The sequence below is a fragment of the Esox lucius genome, chromosome 20, assembly GCF_011004845.1.
Source record: "Esox lucius isolate fEsoLuc1 chromosome 20, fEsoLuc1.pri, whole genome shotgun sequence".
Classification (NCBI taxonomy): domain Eukaryota; kingdom Metazoa; phylum Chordata; class Actinopteri; order Esociformes; family Esocidae; genus Esox; species Esox lucius.
This window is the reverse complement of record NC_047588.1, coordinates 41,583,676-41,604,543: the sequence shown is the minus strand read 5'-3', so window position 1 is coordinate 41,604,543 and position 20,868 is coordinate 41,583,676. Positions and strand designations below refer to the sequence as shown.

The 20,868-nt window shown below is 40.7% G+C and overlaps 2 protein-coding genes across 4 annotated transcripts in view; one reads left to right on the top strand and one right to left on the bottom strand.

Annotated features, from left to right (window-relative positions):
* The window catches only part of LOC105027450 (zinc finger protein OZF-like), a 541,343-nt gene that overhangs the window by 206,981 nt on the left and 313,494 nt on the right, over positions 1-20,868 (bottom strand). The window lies entirely within an intron of this gene.
* LOC105027453 (zinc finger protein 271-like) lies at positions 1,084-19,398 on the top strand. Its single transcript, XM_034288988.1, has 6 exons — positions 1,084-1,218; positions 2,966-3,188; positions 5,000-5,900; positions 7,130-7,187; positions 14,195-14,408; positions 18,078-19,398. Exons 1-6 carry the CDS (start codon positions 1,216-1,218, stop codon positions 18,998-19,000), a joined length of 2,322 nt encoding a protein of 773 aa, XP_034144879.1. The 5' UTR covers positions 1,084-1,215; the 3' UTR covers positions 19,001-19,398.

The window sequence follows — 20,868 nt, the reverse complement described above, 5'->3', positions numbered from 1 at the left end:
GACCTGAGTCAAATACATTAGGTGTGCTTTATCTAACATGACCGTTAATTATAGCTTAGTTTTTTTGTGGTAATTTTGTTCAATTAGGCATAGCACTAAGTTAATGCTAGAGCTTCCCCGTTGGTTTAGGAGAAATTTGTCCAATCATTGGAATAACAATCCTGTCCTGGATTTATATAAATCTCGCTTGTCCAGGACTGAAGAAATTTGGCCTGTCTGTAAAAACTCCCACAAACTTCTACAGGTGCACCATTGAAAGCATCCTCCCAGGCTGCATTACTGCCTGGTACGGCAGTGTTCCGATATTCCAGGATTTTGGGGGAAAATTATTAGATCTACATATATCTATTTCTTGTGACGGGACGAAATCTAAGGTATGATTGTGGCAGTGTGTTGGACCTGAGACATGTTGAATAAAACCCATTGAGTCAATTATGGCTTCAAAGGCTTTTTGAAGAGGATCATTGGACTTTTCCATATGAATATTGAAATCGCCAAAAACTAGAATACTATCTGCCATGACTACAAGGTTAGACACACATTCTGGAGACTCATTGAGGAACATTGTGTATGGCCCGGGGGCTGTAAATAGTAGCTATGTAAAACGATTTATCAGCCTGGTTAACTTTCATGAGTAAAACTTCAAAAGAATGAAAACCAGTGATATGTTTGAGAGTAAATTTATATTTACTGTCATAAATATTAGCAACCCCCAGTCCTTTTCGGGATGCACGGGGGATATGATCACTAGTATAGCCAAGAGAGAGGCCACATTTAGGGCAGTGAATTAATCAGGCTTTAGCCACATTTCACACAAGCAAATAACATCTAGTTTATGATTAGAGATTAATTCATTTACTGCAACTGCCTTTGGAGCAAGGGATCTAACATTTAGATATATGCCTGTAGTTAGATTTAAGAAATGATGCTGTTGGATGTAGTATTTAATTATGTATTTCGTTTCTATAGGGCGACAAAAATTAATGGGGGAGATTCAGACGTTCCTCCTTGTGTCTGGTCCACACTCCAGTCCAGTTGGTGGCGGTAATGCACCGGAAACGGTGGTTGCCAACCGCTATATAAAATATATATATTTTCTAAAAGACGAAGAAGAAGCAAAATTCAAGGCGTTGGAGTTAGTAGGCGAAAGTTTGGTGACCTAACTTCGTTTTAGTTTCATTTTGTGAAATACAAGCAGAAATCCAAGTAGCAGAAATGGTAAGTGATCAAACAGCTATAATCTTTGTCTTTTTCAGTTCGATATAAATACTCCGCAGTTTGAAAGGTTCAATGGCGGTAATCCTTACTGTTTGTTCAAATAAAATAATTATTTAATGTACTTCATGAAATGTAAATCAGTATACGGTTATCCAGATCACAAAACAAAGCTGTAACGTTTGCAGTTATTCTCCTACCTTGCAACGGGAGGCACTATAGAGCGTTAGCATTATATTAGCATTAGACCAGTTCTAAACGGAAAACCTAAAAAAAAAAGGAATAACCAGGCAAGCTTAGTTCCGCCGGGACTGCTGGTAGAAGTGACTGTGGTGAGGGGCTTGAACAGTTATGGGCCAACTCTAGATGACTTCTAGCCAGTAGGAATGTTTTTGTTCATTGGCAAGACTTTAAAAAAACAAGAAGAGTCGATCATTGATATTATGAGTATTTGGTAGATCGAGGGAACTACGTGAGAAGAAAATGACCAATTCTTGATTGCAGAATTGACGCATATGTATTTGATTAAGATCTGGAGTTATCAAAGCATGTGACCATGTTTGGCTCGACAGACAGGCTCTGGACAAAGAGTCGTCGTTCTTTATAGGAGCGACATGATGTCTGTATTCACACGATGAACACCGGGAGGTAGGGATCTGAAACCGAGGCTTTCTGAACCGTTGAGTGTTGTTTCGCAAAACGCTTAATTGCTCGGAGCTTTCCAACACTGTGCCCAGCAGGGACAACTGCTGGACAAAATGTAATATGACTTGTTAGATTTACACATATTATACAGGTCATAAAAACTAGAATGTCATCAGAAAGTTGATTTATATCAGTAATTCCATTCAAAACGTGAAACTTGTATAATGTATACATTCATTTCACACAGACTGATATATTTCAAGTGTTTATTTATTTTAATTTTGATGATTATAACTGACAACTAATGAAAACCCCAAATTCAGTATCTCAGAAAATGTGAATATTATGAAAAGGTTCAATATTGAAGACACCTGGTGCCACACTCTAATCAGCTAATTAACCCAAAACACCTGCAAAGGCCTTTAAATGGTCTCTCAGTCTAGTTCTGTAGGCAACACAATCATAGGGAAGACTGCTGACTTGACAGCTGTCCAAAAGATGACCATTGACACCTTGCATAAGGAGGGCAAGGCACAAGGTCATTGCTAAAGAGGCTGGCTGTTCACAGAGCTCTGTGTCCAAGCACATTAATAGAGAGGCGAAGGGAAGGAAAATATGTGGTAGAAAAAAGTGTACAAGCAATAGGGATAACCGCACCCTGGAGAGGATTGTGAAACAAAATCCAATCAAAAATGTGGATGAGATTCACAAAGAGTGGACTGCAGCTGGAGTCAGTGCTTCAAGAACCACCATGCACAGACGTATGCAAGACATGTTAGCATACAAAAGAAGGCACTCTTCAGATTTCCATGTCTGCTGTTTGGTACATATGGTACTTGGTTGAGGACGGGTTACAAAGATTTGAATCATCTTTCTGAGAGGATTGCAAAACATGAAAACAGCAGGATTCCGGACCATGCTGTGAAATTTGGCTTACTTGGAATGGTCAATGGTTTTTGCCCTATTCAATTACAGTACACCTTAACTGTGACCTGGTTCTGTTGTTATGGACCTGTGATAGTTAAAATGTTTCCGCCATTGTGTATTTTATCCCATCTAACATGTTCATCAGTCATGTATGGGTCTGATTTGGTCTTTATTTTAGGAGATGGAGGACAAATCCAGCCTGCTGCTCTCCTTCCACACTGAACCCAAACAAGAGTCACTGGATTCTGATTGTGACAGTAAAGCTCAGTGTTCATTGGTGGATTCAGAGATGACATCAGTAAAGCTAGAAGACAAAAGTCAAATACTGGGACTGAATATTAAAATAAAAAATGAAAAGGAAGAGGAGGAAGACAAGAATTTGGGGGGTTTCATTAGTCAAGGTAAGAGCTGGTTTAATCAAGTGAGTTGTTAGAACTTATACATTTGTGATCCATGAACAAAATCTTAAAACCGGGAAGTCAGGACAGAACTCTTTGAGAATAAACTGCGTGTTTTCAACTTGTTCCAGTTTCAACAATTCAGCCAATGCAAATCACTTAATATTGAGAGTGTAGAGTCAGAAAATGTATGTTAGTGTTTCTTGTGTTTTACTCGAACCTTTCCCTTGGCCATGATACAAATCAAGGTATATGACGTACATATTGCCTTACTTAGCAAGAACTGTTCTACCAGCTACAGTGAATGTATTGTAGGAAACAAGCTGGAGATGAAATAAAATGGGTTTTGGAGTAGCATTGTGGGCTACATTCAGCAACCCCAGGCTATATTTACCAGACCTCTCCTAAAGGCCTGGGCAGACTTCAGGGTACATGTTTCTGGTAGCCTTCCACAAACTTCCCACAATAGGATAGTGACTATTCCAGAAATGGGTGTCTGATGTACATAGTCCTCCAGAGTGGTACGTCAGTCATGCTTAGATGGTACATGACTTATATGTAAACCTGGAGAGTATTACATGATTTGTCTTTTCAGAGGTGTTCCATGTACCTGTGGGAGAGAGAAATGTATGATCCTTATACTGATTCCACTGTGTGAAGAGAAGTATGTGGCATTTGTATTGAGGGTTTGAAGGGCTTTGTGAATGGTCTGTAGGCATCTGGGTTAGGGTTTTTGATGGTCTGTAGGCATCTGGGTTAGGGTTTCTGATGTGGTCCCTTGGTGTTTATACTTGTGTACTGTTTATACTTGTGTACAGATGAGTGGTATCTTCAGATGTTTTGAAATTGCTCTGGGCTGATTTTCTTTTGCTTTCCCCATGATGTCAAGCAAAGAGGCACTGAGTTTGAAGATAGACCTTGAAATTGATCCACAGCTACACATTCAATTGACTCAAATGATGTCAATTAGCCTATCAGAAGCTTCTAAAGACATTACATTTTCAGGACATTTGGCAAAGTCAACTTCTTTTAAACATCTGATCCTCTGGAATAGTGAAATAGTAAATTATAAGTGAAATCTGTCTTAAACAGTAGTTGGAAAAATTACTTTGTTCACAAAGTCGATATTCTAGCCAACATGCCAATACTCTAGTGTTGAATTACAATCCGTGGAGGGGTTGAAAAATCTGACTTCAGCCTAAGTGTATGTAAACCTCTGTGCTCAACTGAATCTAACCAGAGATTTCTGTGATGATGCAGTCCAGTCAGCGTGAGAGAAACGTTCACATTCGCAAGGTTCAGCTAATAAAGCCTCTTCACCAGGTTTACCTGAGGTGGCTAACTGTAAGGATGCTGAGAACAATGTTAGCCAAGCTACTGTCCACTGGAGCCAGTGGAGGGAGAACATGTAGATTGATGAGGGCTGTCAAAATGATTGATGTCTGCTCTGTTTTTCTCTGTGCTCCTAAAGTTCTGTAAGTTTGGTGAGTGTTATTTGAAGTGGATGTCTCAGTATGTCTGTGTGGCCAATATAGCTGTGTCATGGAACTGTACCCACAGGGAAATGGGTGCCGGGTTGTGGTAGTCCCCCTGGTTGCAACTCCATTTAAATTGGATGGTGGGAAAAGTAATTTAATTGATAGACATTTCCCTTCTGATCATTCAATTATGAAGTAGGTCATGGGATTATGGAAAACCTCAGGTTATCGAATACTTCTTGGAGTAATATTTTATAAGTTATAATGAATGTATTTATGTACAGTATATTTATTTGTATCACTGTACTAATGAATATTTCTGATTTTTCCACGCAGATGTGATGGCTGAAGGTTATACATTTCCTACAGCTAGAGAGAAACAACAGGAAGACTGCAAAGATATGAAGTCTCACCCCTGCCCCCGTTGTAGAACATGTTTACTAAATGAATCAGATTTAAAAAGACACATTAACATATGTACACAAGAGAAGCCTTACTTCTGTTCTGACTGTGGGAAGGGTTTCTCTTTATTAGGTAACCTTAAAATTCACCAACGCATACATACTGGAGAGAAACCTTATTCATGTTCTGACTGTGGAAAGACTTTTACTCAATTAGGTCAGCTTAAATGTCACCAGAACATACACACTGGAGAGAAACCTTTTTGTTGTTCTGACTGTGGGAAGACTTTTTCTTTGTTAGGTCGCCTTAAAAGGCACCAGTACATACACACCAGAGAAAAACCTTTTTGTTGTTCTGACTGTGGGAAGACTTTTTCTCAGTTAGGTCTGCTTAAAAGGCACCAACACAAACACACTGGAGATGCACTGTACTCTTGTTCTGACTGTGGGAAAGGTTACCCTACATCATCTGAATTTACTAGGCATAAGAGAGTGCACACGGGAGAGAAGCCTTATTCCTGTTCTGAATGCGGGAAGAGTTTTTCTCACTTAGGTCTGCTTAAAAGGCACCAGCACACACACAGTGTAGATAAACCTTACTCTTGTTCTGACTGTGGGAAAGGTTTCATTACATCATCTAACCTTACTAGCCATAGGAGAGTGCACACGGGAGAGAAACCTTATTCCTGTTCTGACTGCGGGAAGAGTTTTTCTCATTTAGGTCTGCTTAAAAGGCACCAGCACAAACACACTGGAGATAAACCATACTCTTGTTCTGACTGTGGGAAAGGTTTTCTTACATCATTTGAACTTAAAAGCCATAAAGGTGTACACAGGTGAGAAGCCTTGCTCTTGTTTTGACTGTGGGAAGAGTTTCATTCTTCCAGTTTTCCTCAAAATACCTTAATACACTCAACAAGTTAAGGGAACACTGAATTCACACATCAGGTCTCAATGAACTAATAATATTTAAAATCAAAATCTTTACATTGTGTAATTTATTAAGAGCAAAATGATGATGGTCAATGAAAACCAAAATCACCAACCGATTCAGGGCTGGATTTAAACTCGCACCGATTTATCAAAGGACACAAGTGCAATTACAGGCTTTCCAATTTCTTCACGGCAACTCATAATGTGACTCAGTGTGCATGGTCCCCATGTGACTGTATGCACTGCCGACGACGTCTGGGCATGCTCCTGATGAGATGGCAGATGCTGTCCTGGGGGATCTCCACCCAGACATGGATCAGGGCATCAGTGACCCTCCTGACAGTCGGTAGCGCAAATAGGTGCCGTTGGATGCATGATACGTAACGTCCATGATGTCCCAGAGATTTTCAATTGGATTCTGGTCTGGGGAACATGAGGGCCAGTCAATGGCATCAATGCCTTTGTCATCCAGGAACTGCCTACACACACTGTCCACATGAGGCCAGGCATCGTCCTGCAACAGGATAAATCCAGGGCCCACTGCACCAATGTATGGTCTGACGATGGGTATGAGGATTTCATCCCGGTACCTAACAGCAGTCAGGGTACCATTGGCTAGCACGTGGAGGTCTGTGTGACCCTTTTAAGGTTATGGCTCCCCAGATCACTGGCCCACCGCCAAACTGGTCTTGCTGGATGATGTTGCAGGCAGCATAATGTTCACCACGGCGTCTCTAGACTCTTCACGTCTGTCACGTGCTCAGTGTGAACCTGTCTCATCTATGAAGAGAACAGGGTGCTAATGGCGGACCTGCCAATTCTGGTATTCTCTGGTGAATGCCAATCGAGCTGCACAGTGCTGGGCTGTGAGCACAGGTCCCACTAGAGGAGGTCTGGCCCTCATACCACCCTTGTGGAGTCGGTTTCTGATTGTCTGGTCAGAAAAATGCCCAGCAGTAGTCCGGTGGAGGTCATTTTGTAGAGCTCTGGCAGTGCTCCTCCTGTTCCTCTTCGCACAGTGGAACAGATTCTGGTCCCTGTCCTGCTCTCCGCATGTAATGGACAATCTCCTGGTATCTCTTCCATGCTCTTGAGACTGTACTGCGAAACACAGCAAACCTTCTTGCGACAGCACGTATGGATGTCCCATCCTGGATAAGCTGTACTACCTGTGCAACCTGATTGGGCAGGTGACATTGATTCACAATCAACTATGTTTCCAAACTAGACAGATTGATATCCCTGAAGTAAAATCGATTTTGTTATACATGTATATTGTGATGATTACATGTCCCCTTAATTCTTTTGAGCAGTGTATATCAATGTATACATGCTAGACAATAACCATACCTGTGAATGTAGGAAGTGCTTTCCAACATGATCCCAACTGAAGTAACTAACATCCAGTCTCTACCTGAGACATTATTCTAATATTGTACTTTCAATTAGAATAGAGAAAGCTCCTACTCCTAATAAAAAGTCCTACAACTATGTTATGCAGGACTTTGGCTGTTTGAAATTTAACACATCCTTAATTATCAACAGCCTGGGGAAACAATGATGTACTGGTCAGTTTGGTTTGGACATTTGGTAGGGACTGTTTTTATAATAGTAGAGATTATGTTTATAATAGTAGGGACATATTATTTAGATTCTATTGCATCCTCATGTGTTTTTTCCTCATGTGCCAGGTCCAATATCCACTAAAGATTGAGGCCTCTAAGGGAATGACAACTGTGTTTAGAGATCTTGGTCTCTGTTTGTGTTCCTTGTGGAAATTACGGTAAAATCATTTTCAGGTCTGCTATGAAGTGAAAGTAAGTCTTACATGAATGTCATTTTGGACTGTGAACATTAATTATTTTGAGATACATTTGGAAAAATGTATTTCTATATTTTGACATCCATTTCGGAAATAATAGTTTGAATACATTTTGATACCTGAAATGTAAATTGAATAAAGTTAAATGTATGTATACAGTTTTAATACATTTCAGAATAAAATGTGAAAAACATAGTCATACCTAAAATGTATTTTGAATAAAGTTAAATGTATTCGACATATATTCATCTTACATTATACAGCGGATATAAAAAGTATACACACCCCTGTTGAAATGCCAGGTTCTTGTGATGTAATAGAATGAGACAAAGAAATCATGTCAGAACTTTTTCCACCTTAAATGTGACCTATATTGTCAACAGTTCAATTGAAAACTAACTGATATCTTTGAGGGGGGAAAAAATTAATAAATAGAAAACTCACAATAACCTGGTTGCATACGTGTGCACACCCTTAAACTAATACTTAGTTGAAGCACCTTTTGATTTTATTACAGCACTCAGTCTTTTTGGGTAGGAGTCTATTAGCATGGCACATCTTCTTTGCAAAAGTGCTCCAAATCTGTCAGACTGCGAGGACATCTCCTGTGCACAGCTCTCTTCAGATCGCCTCTGGATTTTCAATAAAATTCAGGTATGGGCTGTGGCTGGGCCATTCCAAAACGTTACTCTTCTGGTGAAGCCATGCTTTTGTGGATTTGGATGTGTGCTTTGGGTCGTTGTCGTGTTGAAAGGTGAACTTCTTCATCTTCAGCTTTCTAACGAATGCCTGAAGGTTTTGTGCCAAAGTTGCCTGGTATTTGGAATTGTTCATAATTCCCTCCACCCTGACTAAGGCCCTGGTTCCAGCTGAAGAAAAACAGCCCCAAAGCATGATGCTGTCACCACCATGCTTCACTGTGGGTATGGTGTTCTTTGGGTTATGTGCAGTGTTGTTTTTGCGGCAAACATACCTTTTAGAATTATGGTTTCATCAGACCATAACACATTTTCCCACATGCTTTTGGGGGACATGATGTTGGTTTTTGCAAACTTCAGCCGGGCTTGGATGTTTTTCTTTGTAAGAAAAGACTTCTGTCTTGCCATCCTACTCCATAGCCCATTCATATGAAGAATAGGGGAGATTGTTGTTACATGTAGCACACAGCCAGTACTTAACAGAAATGTCTGCAGTTCCTTTAATGTTGCTGTAGGCCTCTCGTCTTTTCATCAATTTTGGAGGGGCGTCCAGTAATGTCCCTCCAAAATAATGTCTCTGTTGTGCCATATTTTCTCCACTTGATGATGACTATGTTCCATGGTATATCTAATGCTTTGGAAATTATTTTGTACCCTTCTCCTGACTGATATCTTTCAACAATGAGATCCCTCTGATCTCATGGAAGCTCTCTGCGGACCATGGCTTTTGCTATGAGATGCAACTAAGAAAATGTCAGGAAAATCCTACTAGAACAGCTGAACTTTGAATAATCACTAGTCACTTTAAATGATGGACGGTGAGGAATGACTTCTATTTAACATGAGTTTGAATGTGTTTGGTGAATTCTGAACACAGCCACATCCCCAGTTATAAGAGGGTGTGCACACTTATGCAACCAGGTTATTGTAAGGTTTTTCTCTTAAATTTTTCCCCCTCCAAGATTTCAGTTTGTTTTTCAATTGAATTGTTCACGGTAGTATAGCACATTAAAAGTGGGAAAATTATTTATCTTTGTCTCATTCTTTTACATCACAAAAACCTGGTATTTTTACAGGGGTGTGTAGAATCTTTGTATCCCATGTATATTCAATTTGCACCATCCAAAACTAGATGCTTGATCTTGCAGGATTCTTCATCCAGTAAAGATGTACCTTTAACAAACAATACATAACATGTCCCGCTTTGAAACCTGTTGGAGAGTTCTTTTGTTTATGGGACACACACTAAAAGACCAAACATCAGTGCAGTTAATCAAACAAAAGTCATATATCTACTTTGTTGATTTGTCCATCCTCACCCCTGGTTGGTATGAGCAGATGTGGCTACGTTGGCCCCCATCATGTATGTCCGTTCCATTCAGGAAGCAAACAGGCCCATTGGTGTGAGATTAGGATGTCCCACTGAGTTGAGACTCCAGACAACACGGTACCCTCATATACCTTCCAATACACATTATTTTTTTGCTTTATTCAGGACTGTAAATCTGTTATAAAAATAACCGATAATTTAAACAAAATGTTCATCCTCTATAAATCTTGTTGGTAATCCCCTCCTGCCAACCCAACAAGCCACGGATTCCTCCTCAGAGTCCAGTTTCTACTTGACACTAAACAGTCTCCAGTAACCGTAATCAGCAGCCCAGAAACCTGCATCTCATGCTGGTCTTTTGGAGGGCCAGTAGGGGGCACTCGTACCTATAAACAATGTCTAGACCACATCACTGTTTAGACGGCTTTGTATTCCACTTGCATTTTCAGTAAATAATACTGTTAATAATTAGGACAGGTAATATACATATAACCTATTTGAACATCCATTTCACACTAACAATTCTAGCCCACTGTTCTTTTACTGTGGAGATGTGCACATTTTCCCTTTACACTGCGTGCACAATTATTAGGCAAGTGACTATTCTGTATAAACTTGAATGCTCCTTGGATTTAATCATTTTCAGGTGATATGTATTTGTGTAATGAGGGAGGGTGTGGCAACAGTGAATATCACCAAATATCAAGGTGTGCATAATTATTAGGCAGCTTCATGACCTTAGGTATAATTGGCCAAAATTATACCTGGATCATTAATGGACACAGGGCACCACTTCGAGTAAGGAGCCAGCAAGGTGGAGGAGGGGTACTGGTATGGGCTGCTGTCATTAAGGATGAGGTAGTTGGACCTTTTTGGGTTGAAGATGGACTGAAATTCAACTCCCAAACCTACTGCCAGTTTCTGGAAGATATTTTTCTTCAAACAGTAGCGCAGGAAGAAGTCCTCAGCATTCAAGAAGGCCATGATCTTCATGCAGGACAATGCTCCATCACATGCATCCAAGTACTCCACTGCTTGACAAGCCAGCAAGGGCCACAAAGATGCCCGAATAATGACCTGGGCCTCTTCCTCTCCTGACTTAAATCCTATTGAGAACTTGTGGACTCTTCTCAAACGTGAGATTTACAGTCAGGGAAGACAATTCTTTGAACAGCATTTGGGAGGCTGTGGTTGCTGCTTCAGCAAAAGTGGATTGTGAAAAGATCAAGAAACTGCCAGACTGCATGGATGGAAGGCTTATGGCAGTTATTGAAAAGAAGGGTGGCAATATCAGTCACTGAATATTTTTGAAAGGCCAGAAATGTTATTTAATTTTCATTTTGTGTTACTAATTTGTTGCGCTTACTCTAAAAAATTAGAATAAACAAATGAGTGAGAGAAATATTTTTTTTTCTAATTTAGTAGCCTAATAATTCTGCACACTAATTGTTCCCTAATAAATGTGCACACTTAAATATTCCCCTTTATATATTTCCTTTATACATTTTGGTTTGAGGTTCATTTATATTTTGGATTGACTGAGAGCATTGTGTTTGTTCAACAATAAAATAAATCTTGAGGAATACGATTTGCCTAATAATTGTGAACGCAGTGTATTAGGATTATTTTGAGGATTTTAAAGGAAGAGCCGTTCGGGAGCCAAATGAGCCGTCTCTTTACGGTGAACGGAAGCAAATGAGCCGGCTCACCCAAACGAATTGGAATGACGTCACTACACCAGACTGGGCAACGTGATCAATGCTAGGAAGGACATGGAGACAGTTTAACACATTTTACTTCAGTGTCATAGCTATGGGATGAAAAGGGAGAGATTTATATTTGCATTAAGGAATAATGCTGTTGGATGTAGTATTAAATGATGTATTTCGTTTCTGTAGGGCGACAAAAATAATGGGGGAGATTCAGACTTTCCTCCCTTGTGTCTGGTCCACATTCCAGTCCAGTTGGGGGCGGTAATGCACCGGAAACGTTGGTTGGCAACCGCTGTATAAATTATTAAAGAAGATGAAGTAGAATTAACCTTGTTGCAGCTCGTTGTTTGTAGGCTAAGGTTTGTTTGCCGAACTTCGGTATAGTTTCATTTCGTGAAATACAAGGAAGAATCCAAGTAGCTGAAATGGTAAGTGATTAAACAATTATATTTTTCTTTGTGTCTTTTTCAGTTCGATAGTGGCGTCCTTAGGCCAGGCCTTGACTGTCACAATCATTGACCAGTTTAATCATTGAAAATACCCTGCATATGTTAACTTGTATACGCAGGGCCCAGCTGTAAAAGAGACCTTGGTCTCGGTCTGTGTTCCTTGTTAAAATAAAGGTGTAATAATGTCTCGTTTTTTAAAATATGTTGTGTAAGTTAATGAGGCCATCTAAGTGTTGTTTAGGAACACCAAACACCGACTGCTCAGGTGTCAGTGGAATTTCAATTTCTAAAATTTGGAACGTGCTGCTACTTCCCAGCCAATTCAGTTCCAGCAATCCCATTCCAGTCAATCAGGCTCTCCTCCTTGGATTTTTTTTGTGAATGCGTATTTTACCTGCGTGATAGATAGATATATATCTATCTAAGTACACTATTAAGAGCTAATTTCATTTACTGTAAGAAAATATAATGGCAGCTGGAGACCATGGTGACAAACTGCCACGACATCATGAGTTGCTGACAGGGAAAGACAAGTGTTGAGTTGAGTATACATAATGTTTCAAGCATACAAAGTACGGAGGCCTTCTAACGAAAAAAATAAGGATATAGTAATACATTTATTTTCTACAACCGGGGAAAAGACGGGGGTGTGTGTGGGGGGGTGTGTGTGGGGGGGTGTGTGTGGGTGTGGAATGTAATTATCCACAGTATGATTAGAGGATTTACACATGTTTAGTAGTTTCATTCTCAACAGGTGTGGTTGAATGGTGTTAAGGGCACTAGAGAAAGATGAAGTTATATAAGGGCATTATCTACACTTCTACTCTTCCTGTAGGCAAACAAGTTCATCTGACAGGTTCTGGACTCTCTTGTAGTTGCGAAAGTACCAGATGTTCAAAACTCTTCATCACTACTGATGTGAGAGCTACAGGCCGGATGTCTGGGTCTGCTCTTTGGAACAAGGCAGATGGTAATGGTCTTCCACAGAGCTGAACTTTATGTTCCTCCGAGGACCAGTTGTTTGTAGCAGGTCTTCATGAGCTTATTACTGATGCTATGAGGAAATTATGCTTGGTTGATTTTCGCTCTTTGGGGAAGTTAAGCCCATCAGTGCTCATGTTGCAGGGTTTACATTGGTTCTCTGTAGTCCCAGACAATGTTTTCAGGCCTCTCAATCTGTCCACATTGAAATGTATTACACTGGATCTTGGCAACTATGGAATATGTACATTTGTTTCTACTGTTATATTATTTTAAGTTCTTTAATTATCCCAGGTTTATAATTAGAATTTTTTTTCAAATATTATACCTTTCTTTGTGGATAAATGTCTCCTCAAATATCACCACAGCCTAATCAAGTGTGTTGTCACTGTCGTGAATATCTAGGGGTCCTAGAAATGTGGTCCTGAAACAGCAGCCTCCGGCTTGGGTCGAGTACTGACTTCCGGTCATCCAATTAACTACGTGGCGCTGTTGTCGCGAATAATGAGGGTCCTGAAACTGCAGTACCCTTTATACATTTTATTCTTGTCATCTTTCAAAACGTCATGATTAGCAATTTTGAAAGTGGCATAATGCACGTAAGATACGCAAAGGCAATTATTGCCAGATTCAGGAATTTTGAGACCATTCGGCCCCTTTTTCAACTGGAAGCAATATGGTAGAACATCTGTTATGTAGCCTACTTCACAGGCATCCATTACCTGGCAGTTGAAACACGAGGGCTCTCAGCAAGCAGTTCTTTTTTTCGCCCTCAATGTTTTTTGCTTCTGTATTCATTTATTTATTTATGTAGGCCTAGCTTGGTTTTTGCCTAGCTTGGTTTTTGTTATGCATGGAGGGGCCTTTGGTGTGGGGCCCGCCGCCTCAGGCTGTGATTGCCACCAGTGATTGCAATGCTATATTGGTCATCTACCACAACAATAGGTAGTTAGTCGCCCACTCCTTTAGTCACACTCTAGTGGACATGGCCTGTAAAAAGGCAATTTATTTTGTGCGGAATATCAGTTGTCGCTCGCCGAAGAAACAATCATAATAGTGAAAAGTCTTTGCACTATACACTTATAAAGTACACCTTATCTGTGATCTGGGTCTGTTATGAACCTGTGATTGTTTCCACCCCCCTCCATTTTGTATTTTATTCCCATCAGTCATGTATGGGTCTGATCTGGTCTTTATTTTATCAGATGGAGGACAAATCCAGCCTGCTGTTCTCCTTCCACACTGAGATCAAACAAGAACCAGTAGATGCTGATTGTGACAGTGGAGCTCAGTGTTCATTGGTGGATTCAGAGATGACATCAGTGAAGCTGGAAGACAAAAGTCAAATACTGGGACTGAATATAATCTTTAAAGATGAAGAGCAGGAGGAGAAGAATTTTGGGGATTTAATTAGTCAAGGTAAGAACTGGTTTTATCAAGTAGGTTGTTAGAAATTATAGATTTTTGATCCGTGAACAAAATCATAAAACGGTCAAGGCAGAACTCTTTATGAGAATAAACTGCGTGTTTTCAACATGTTCCAGGTTCAACAATTCAGGCAATGCAAATCACTTCATATCAAAAGCCTCATTGTGGAAATATAGTTTTATATGTGGCAGTGAATGTATTGTAGGAAATACTCTGGAGATAAAATTAGTTTTAGAGGAGCACTTTACATTCTGCAACTCTAGGCTATATTAACCAGACCTCTCCTAAAGGCCTGGGCAGGCTTCATTATTTCTGTTGAGGAATTAATATTTGGTAGAAATGCCTTGAAATTGTTTAACTTAGGTCAAACATTTCGGGTAGCCTTCCACAAGCTTCCCACAATAGTATAGTGACTATTCCAAAAATGGGTGTTTGATGTACATGATCCTCCAGAGCAGGGGTTCTCAACCTTTTGCAAGCTGGGCCCCCCCCAAAGCTGGTTCATTGCAATTGGGGGGGCCCCCCTTTTGACAGATAAATAGCCCCCAAGGCTATTATTTTTAGGCCCACACATTATTATTATTATTATCATCATCAGTAGCGGTAGGTAGGCCTGTTATCATTACTAGGCTATTGTTATAATTGGCACTAGCACCAGACTAATGTGAGCTTGCAGGCATTATTATTATTATTATTATTATTATTATTATTATTATTATGAGTAGTAGTAGGCCTATACCTGGAGAGTATTACATGATTTGTCTTTTCAGAGGTGTTCCATGTACCTGTGGGAGAGAGAAATGTATGATCCTTATACTGATTCCACTGTGTGAAGAGAAGTATGTGGCATTTGTATTGAGGGTTTGAAGGGCTTTGTGCATGGTCTGTAGGCATCTGGGTTAGGGTTTCTGTTTGGTCCCATGGTGTTTATTCTTGCGTACTGTTGTTCGTACAGATGAAGGTGGTATCTTCAGGTGTTTGGAAGTTGCTCCAAAGGATGAACCAGACTTTTCCCATGATGTTGATACAATATGGGCATGAGGAACTTAAGACAACACATATGAGCTGACTAACTCTGAGCAGAGGACAATGGATGGGATGTGGTGCTGGGCCTGTTATTGATGAGCCCCACGCACCCTGTCCACAGAAACTGTCCACACACCCTGATAGGAGTTGTCCATGGGACTGTCATAGACTCTGAATAGACCCATGGACCATAGGTTGGAACATACCATTGTGAGGAAGCCTGTCTTTACCCGATGATACGCATGTATTTTAGTTCTATTCTCTTGTTGGAGTAGTGGTTTGTTATCTTGTGCTATATGAGGTACCGTATCGCACGCAGTTGGTATCCACTATTGAGGGGCCCCACACCACCTGATAAGCTGTGGAGCAAGGAACTCAAGAGAGGAAACTATCAGGCCATATAAGGTTAGGATATAGAATACACATGTGATTGGAACACAGACAGATATTGGAGGGGATGTGCTGGAGGATAATGATCTGTGTAATGATTGGCTATGACCGCTGACTGCCTCCTATGTGCATAAGACTGTTCACTTTGTAATTATTTGAGAACATGTAAGAACTATGGAAGATCAACATCTTGGACTCATGCTAAATCAAGATTCTCCCCTGACTTAAAGACTCTGTTCATGGATCAAAAGTGGACCGAAGCTAACACTGTCAAGCAGAGAGGCGCTGAGTTTGAAGGTAGACCTTGAAATGCATTCACAGGTACACCTTCAGTTGACTTAAAGGATGTCAATTAGCCAATCAGAACCTTCTAAAGCATGACAATTTCCTGGAATTTTCCAAGCTGTTTAACGGCACAGTCAACTTACTGTATGTAAACGTCTGACCCCCTGGAATTGTGAGATTGTGAATTATAAGTGAAACTGTCTATAAACTGTAGTTGGAAAAATTACTTCATGCACAAGGTAGATATCCTAACCAACACTTTCTTCAGGCCATAAGGTTTCTCAACCAGCAACAGTCATCCAGGATCGTATTGATCACAAAAACATTCGAAATGCTCTGAAGTCTATGTACATTTTAATGTACACTAGAATATTTCTATGTGCCATTCTTTGGCATGTTACTTATAATATTTAGACCTTTATTGTTCATATTCCCCATTCTACACTCTTTAAAATTCCTGCTGGTTTACATTGCTATGTATGTATTTTTGCTTTATATATTTCTTATTTCGTACTGCGTAGATATCATATGCCATGTCACAAGAATCTCATTGTGCAGAATAATGCTGTGTCATTTAGTATTTGATATCTTTGTATCACGGGTACCTATGCCATTATTTAAGACTGCTGCCCAAAACTAAATAAAAAGGTAACTAGCTGGATGAGTAGTGCACAACGTTGACAATTTCTAATTTATTTTCACAATTGCTGACACTCTAGATACTGAACTGGTCTAAAGAAGGCCAATGTTCTTGCTTCTTTAATTCTCCCAACAGTTTCCATCTGTGCTAACCATCGCAGAAGGATTTTCTAATGATCACAGCCTTTTAAAATGATTAATGTGGATTTTCAAGCACAACATGCCATAGAGCCACAGGACAGATTTCTGCTTATAATAGAACTCTGTACGCCTATGTAGATATTCCATTGAAAATTTGACATTTCAAGCTACAATAGTCATTTACATAATTAAATGTCTACACTGTTATTTTTTTATATTTTATTTGTTGATGAATTTGATGTTACTTTAATGGACAATTAAAATTTTTGAAAAGAAGGACATTTCTAAGTGACCCCAGACTTTTGAACAGTCATGTAGGTTCTACAGCATCTTGGGTCCTCTGAAGCGAAGTAAGGTCGTTGCAGGTTGTTCCCTGGATGGGAGACCAGATGCTGCTGGTCTCCCATCCAAGTTTTGTAGGGTCAGTAGTAGACACATTTTCCTCTGGTCTAGTGATCAGATCCCAATAAACCCAATGTGTACTTAAGAGCAGGGCTCTACAGTGGGATTATTTCACTCACATATATCCCTAAAAATAAATGTGAGAATCAGAAATTATTTACAAGGACAGTATGCGAGTAAAGATAACAACCCCCCCCCCCCCCCCCCCCCCCCCCCCCCCCTCCCGCTGCTAATTGTTTAAAAACCCCAAGTCCCACATAACACAAGCGGCATGCGCCAGCCAAGGTACAGTTTTCTGTGATGATGCAGTCCAGTCAGCAGGGAAGTTCACATTGGCCAGGTTCAGCTAATAAAGACTCTTCACCAGGTGTACCTGAGGTGACTAACTGTAAGGATGCTGACAACAGCGTTAGTCAAGCTACTGTCACTTCAATGTCCACTGTAGCCAGTGTTAATAAAATCTGTATTACTTAAATGTTTCACTGTTTGCCTAAATTTCTTTGATCCCACATTTCATCATTTAGGACCACATGTACTTCTTTGGAGAATAGTTAGCGTAGTGCTCTTTAGGGGCTCTTTTGGATTTTCCAACCTAGATACTTTTCCATCATTCATAATTGACATATCTGTACTCGCTACTCGACCTAATAGCTCAAGTTTGGTGAGTGTTAATTGAAGTGGATGTCTCAGTATGGCTAATATAGGTATATCAGTGTGGCCAGTATAGGTATGTATGTATCACTGCACTAATGAATGTTTCTGATATTAATCACACAGATGGGATTGCTGAAGTTGATACATTTCCTACATCTGGAGAGAAACAACAAGAAGACTGCAAAGATGAGAAGCCTCCCCCCTGCACCCATTGTGGGAAATGTTTCCTAAATGAATCAGATCTAAAAAGACACATTAACATATGTACAAGAGAGAAGTCTTACTCCTGTTCTGACTGTGGGAAGAGTTTCTCTCATTTGTGTTACCTTAAGGCTCACCAGCGCAAACATACAGGAGAGAAGCCTTTCTCCTGTTCTGACTGTGGGAAGGGTTTCTCCATATTAAGTAATCTCAACGTTCACCAACGCATTCACACTGGAGAGAAACCTTATTCCTGTTCTGAATGTGGGAAGAGTTTTTCTCAGTTAGCTAAGCTTAAAAGGCACCAGCGCATACACACTGGAGATAAACCATATCTTTGTTCTGAATGTGGGAAAGGATTCATTACATCATCTGAACTTACAATCCATAAGAGAGTACACACAGGAGAGAAGCCATACTCCTGTTATGAATGCGGGATGAGTTTTTCACAATTAAGTTATCTTAAAAGGCACCAGCGCACACACGCTAGAGATAAAACTTACTGCTGTTCTGACTGCGGGAAGAGTTTTTCTCAGTTAGCTAAGCTTAAAAGGCACCAGCGCATACACACTGGAGATAAACCATATCCTTGTTCTGAATGTGGAAAAGGTTTCATTACATCATCTGAACTTACTATCCATAAGAGAGTACACACAGGAGAGAAGCCTTACCTCTGTTCTGATTGTTGGAAGAGTTTCTCTTGGTTAGGTAGCCTTAAAATTCACATGCACACGCACACCAGAGAGAAACCCTATTGCTGTTCTGACTGCGGGAAGAGTTTTTCTCAGTTAGCTAAGCTTAAAAAGCACCAGCGCATACACACTTCTGATCAACCTTGCTCCTGACTGTGGGAAAGGTATCATCACATTACAAGCCATAAGAGAGTGCACACGAGAGAAGCCTTGTTCTGACTGTGGGTAGAGTTCCAATCATCCAGTTTCCCCCAAAATACACTACTCAAAAAGATAACGGAACACTTAATTCACACATCAGGTCTTGACGAACTAAATATATTAAAGATCAAGATCTTTACTGTAAATTGTGTAATTAAAAGCAACATGACTTATCAATGGTCAATGGAAACCAAAATCTTCAACCAATTCAGGGCTTTAAACACACCGATTATCAAAGGAAACTATTGAAATTACAGGCTGTCCAACTTGCCTGAATTTCATCACGGCAACTCATAATGTGACTCAGCAGTGTGTATGGCCCCACATGCCTGTATGCACTGCCGATGAAGTCTGGGCATGCTCCTGATGAGACTGCTGAGGGTTTCCTGGGGGATCTCCTCCCAGACCTGGATCAGGGGATCAGTGAGCTTATGGACAGTCTGTGGTGCTACTTGGCTGCGTTGGGTGCACCGATACATAACATTCTCAATTGGATTCAGGTCTGGGGAACATGAGGGCCAGTCAATGGCATCAAGGCTTTCATCATGTGGGAACTGCCTACACACTCTTGCCACATGAGGCCGGGCATTGTCCTGCACCAGGAGGAACCCAGGGCCCACTGCACCAGCGCAAGATCTGACGATGTGTCTGAGGATTTCATCTTGGTACCTAACAACACTCGGTACTGTTGGCTATCACGTGGCAGTCTGTATGGCTCTCTAAGTATATGCCTCCCCAGACCCTCACTGACCCACCACCAAACCGGTCATGCTGGATGATGTTGCAGGCAGCATAAAGTTCACCACAGCGTCTCTAGACTCTTCACGTCTGTCACATGCTCAGTGTCAACCTGCTCTCATCTGTGAAGAGAACTGGGTGCCAATGGCGGACCTGCCAGTTGTTGTTCTCTGGCGCATGCCAATCAAGCTGTACAGTGCTGGGCTGTGAGCACAGGTCCCATTAAAGGATGTTGGGCCCTCATGCCACCTTAGTGGAGTCGGTTTCTGACAGTTTGGTCAGAAACATGCACACCAGTAGTCCGCTGGAGGTCATTTTGTAGAGCTCTGGCAGTGCTCCTCCTGTTCCTCTTTGCGCAGTGGAGCATATTCTGGTCCCTGTCCTGCTCTCCTTGTGTAACGACCCGTCTCCTGGTATCTCCTCCATGCTCTTGAGGCTGTACTGGGAGACACAGAAAACCTTCTTGCGATGGCATGTATGGATGTGCCATACTGGATGAGCTGGACTACCTGTGCAACCGGAATGGGCTGCAGGTACCGCCTCATGCTACCAGTAGTGACAAGGACACTAGCAAAACGAGAAGAATCAGTCAGGAATGATAAGGAGAGCGCAATTGTCTGTGACCACCACCTGCAAAACCCTTTCCTTCTCGGGGGTTCTCTTGCTGTTGCCTCTCCAGTTCTCTTGTCACTTTCATTTGCACCAAAACAGGTGACATTAATTCACAATCACGTATGCTTCCTAACTGGACAGATTGAAATCCCTGAAGTAAAATCGATTTCGTTTTATACTGTGATTATTACGTGTTCCCTTAATTCTTTTGAGCAGTGTATATCAGTGTATACATTCTGGACAATAACCATACCTGTGCATGTAGGAAGTGCTTTCCAACATGATCTCAACTGAAGTAACTAACATCCAGTCTCTACCTGAGACATTATCCTAATATTGTACTTTCAATTTGAATAGAGAATGCTCCTACTCCTAATAAAAAAGTGTGATTTATCAAACAATCCTACAACCATGTTATATATAAGTGCAGGACTTTGGCTATTTGAAATTTGACATGCCCCTAATTACCC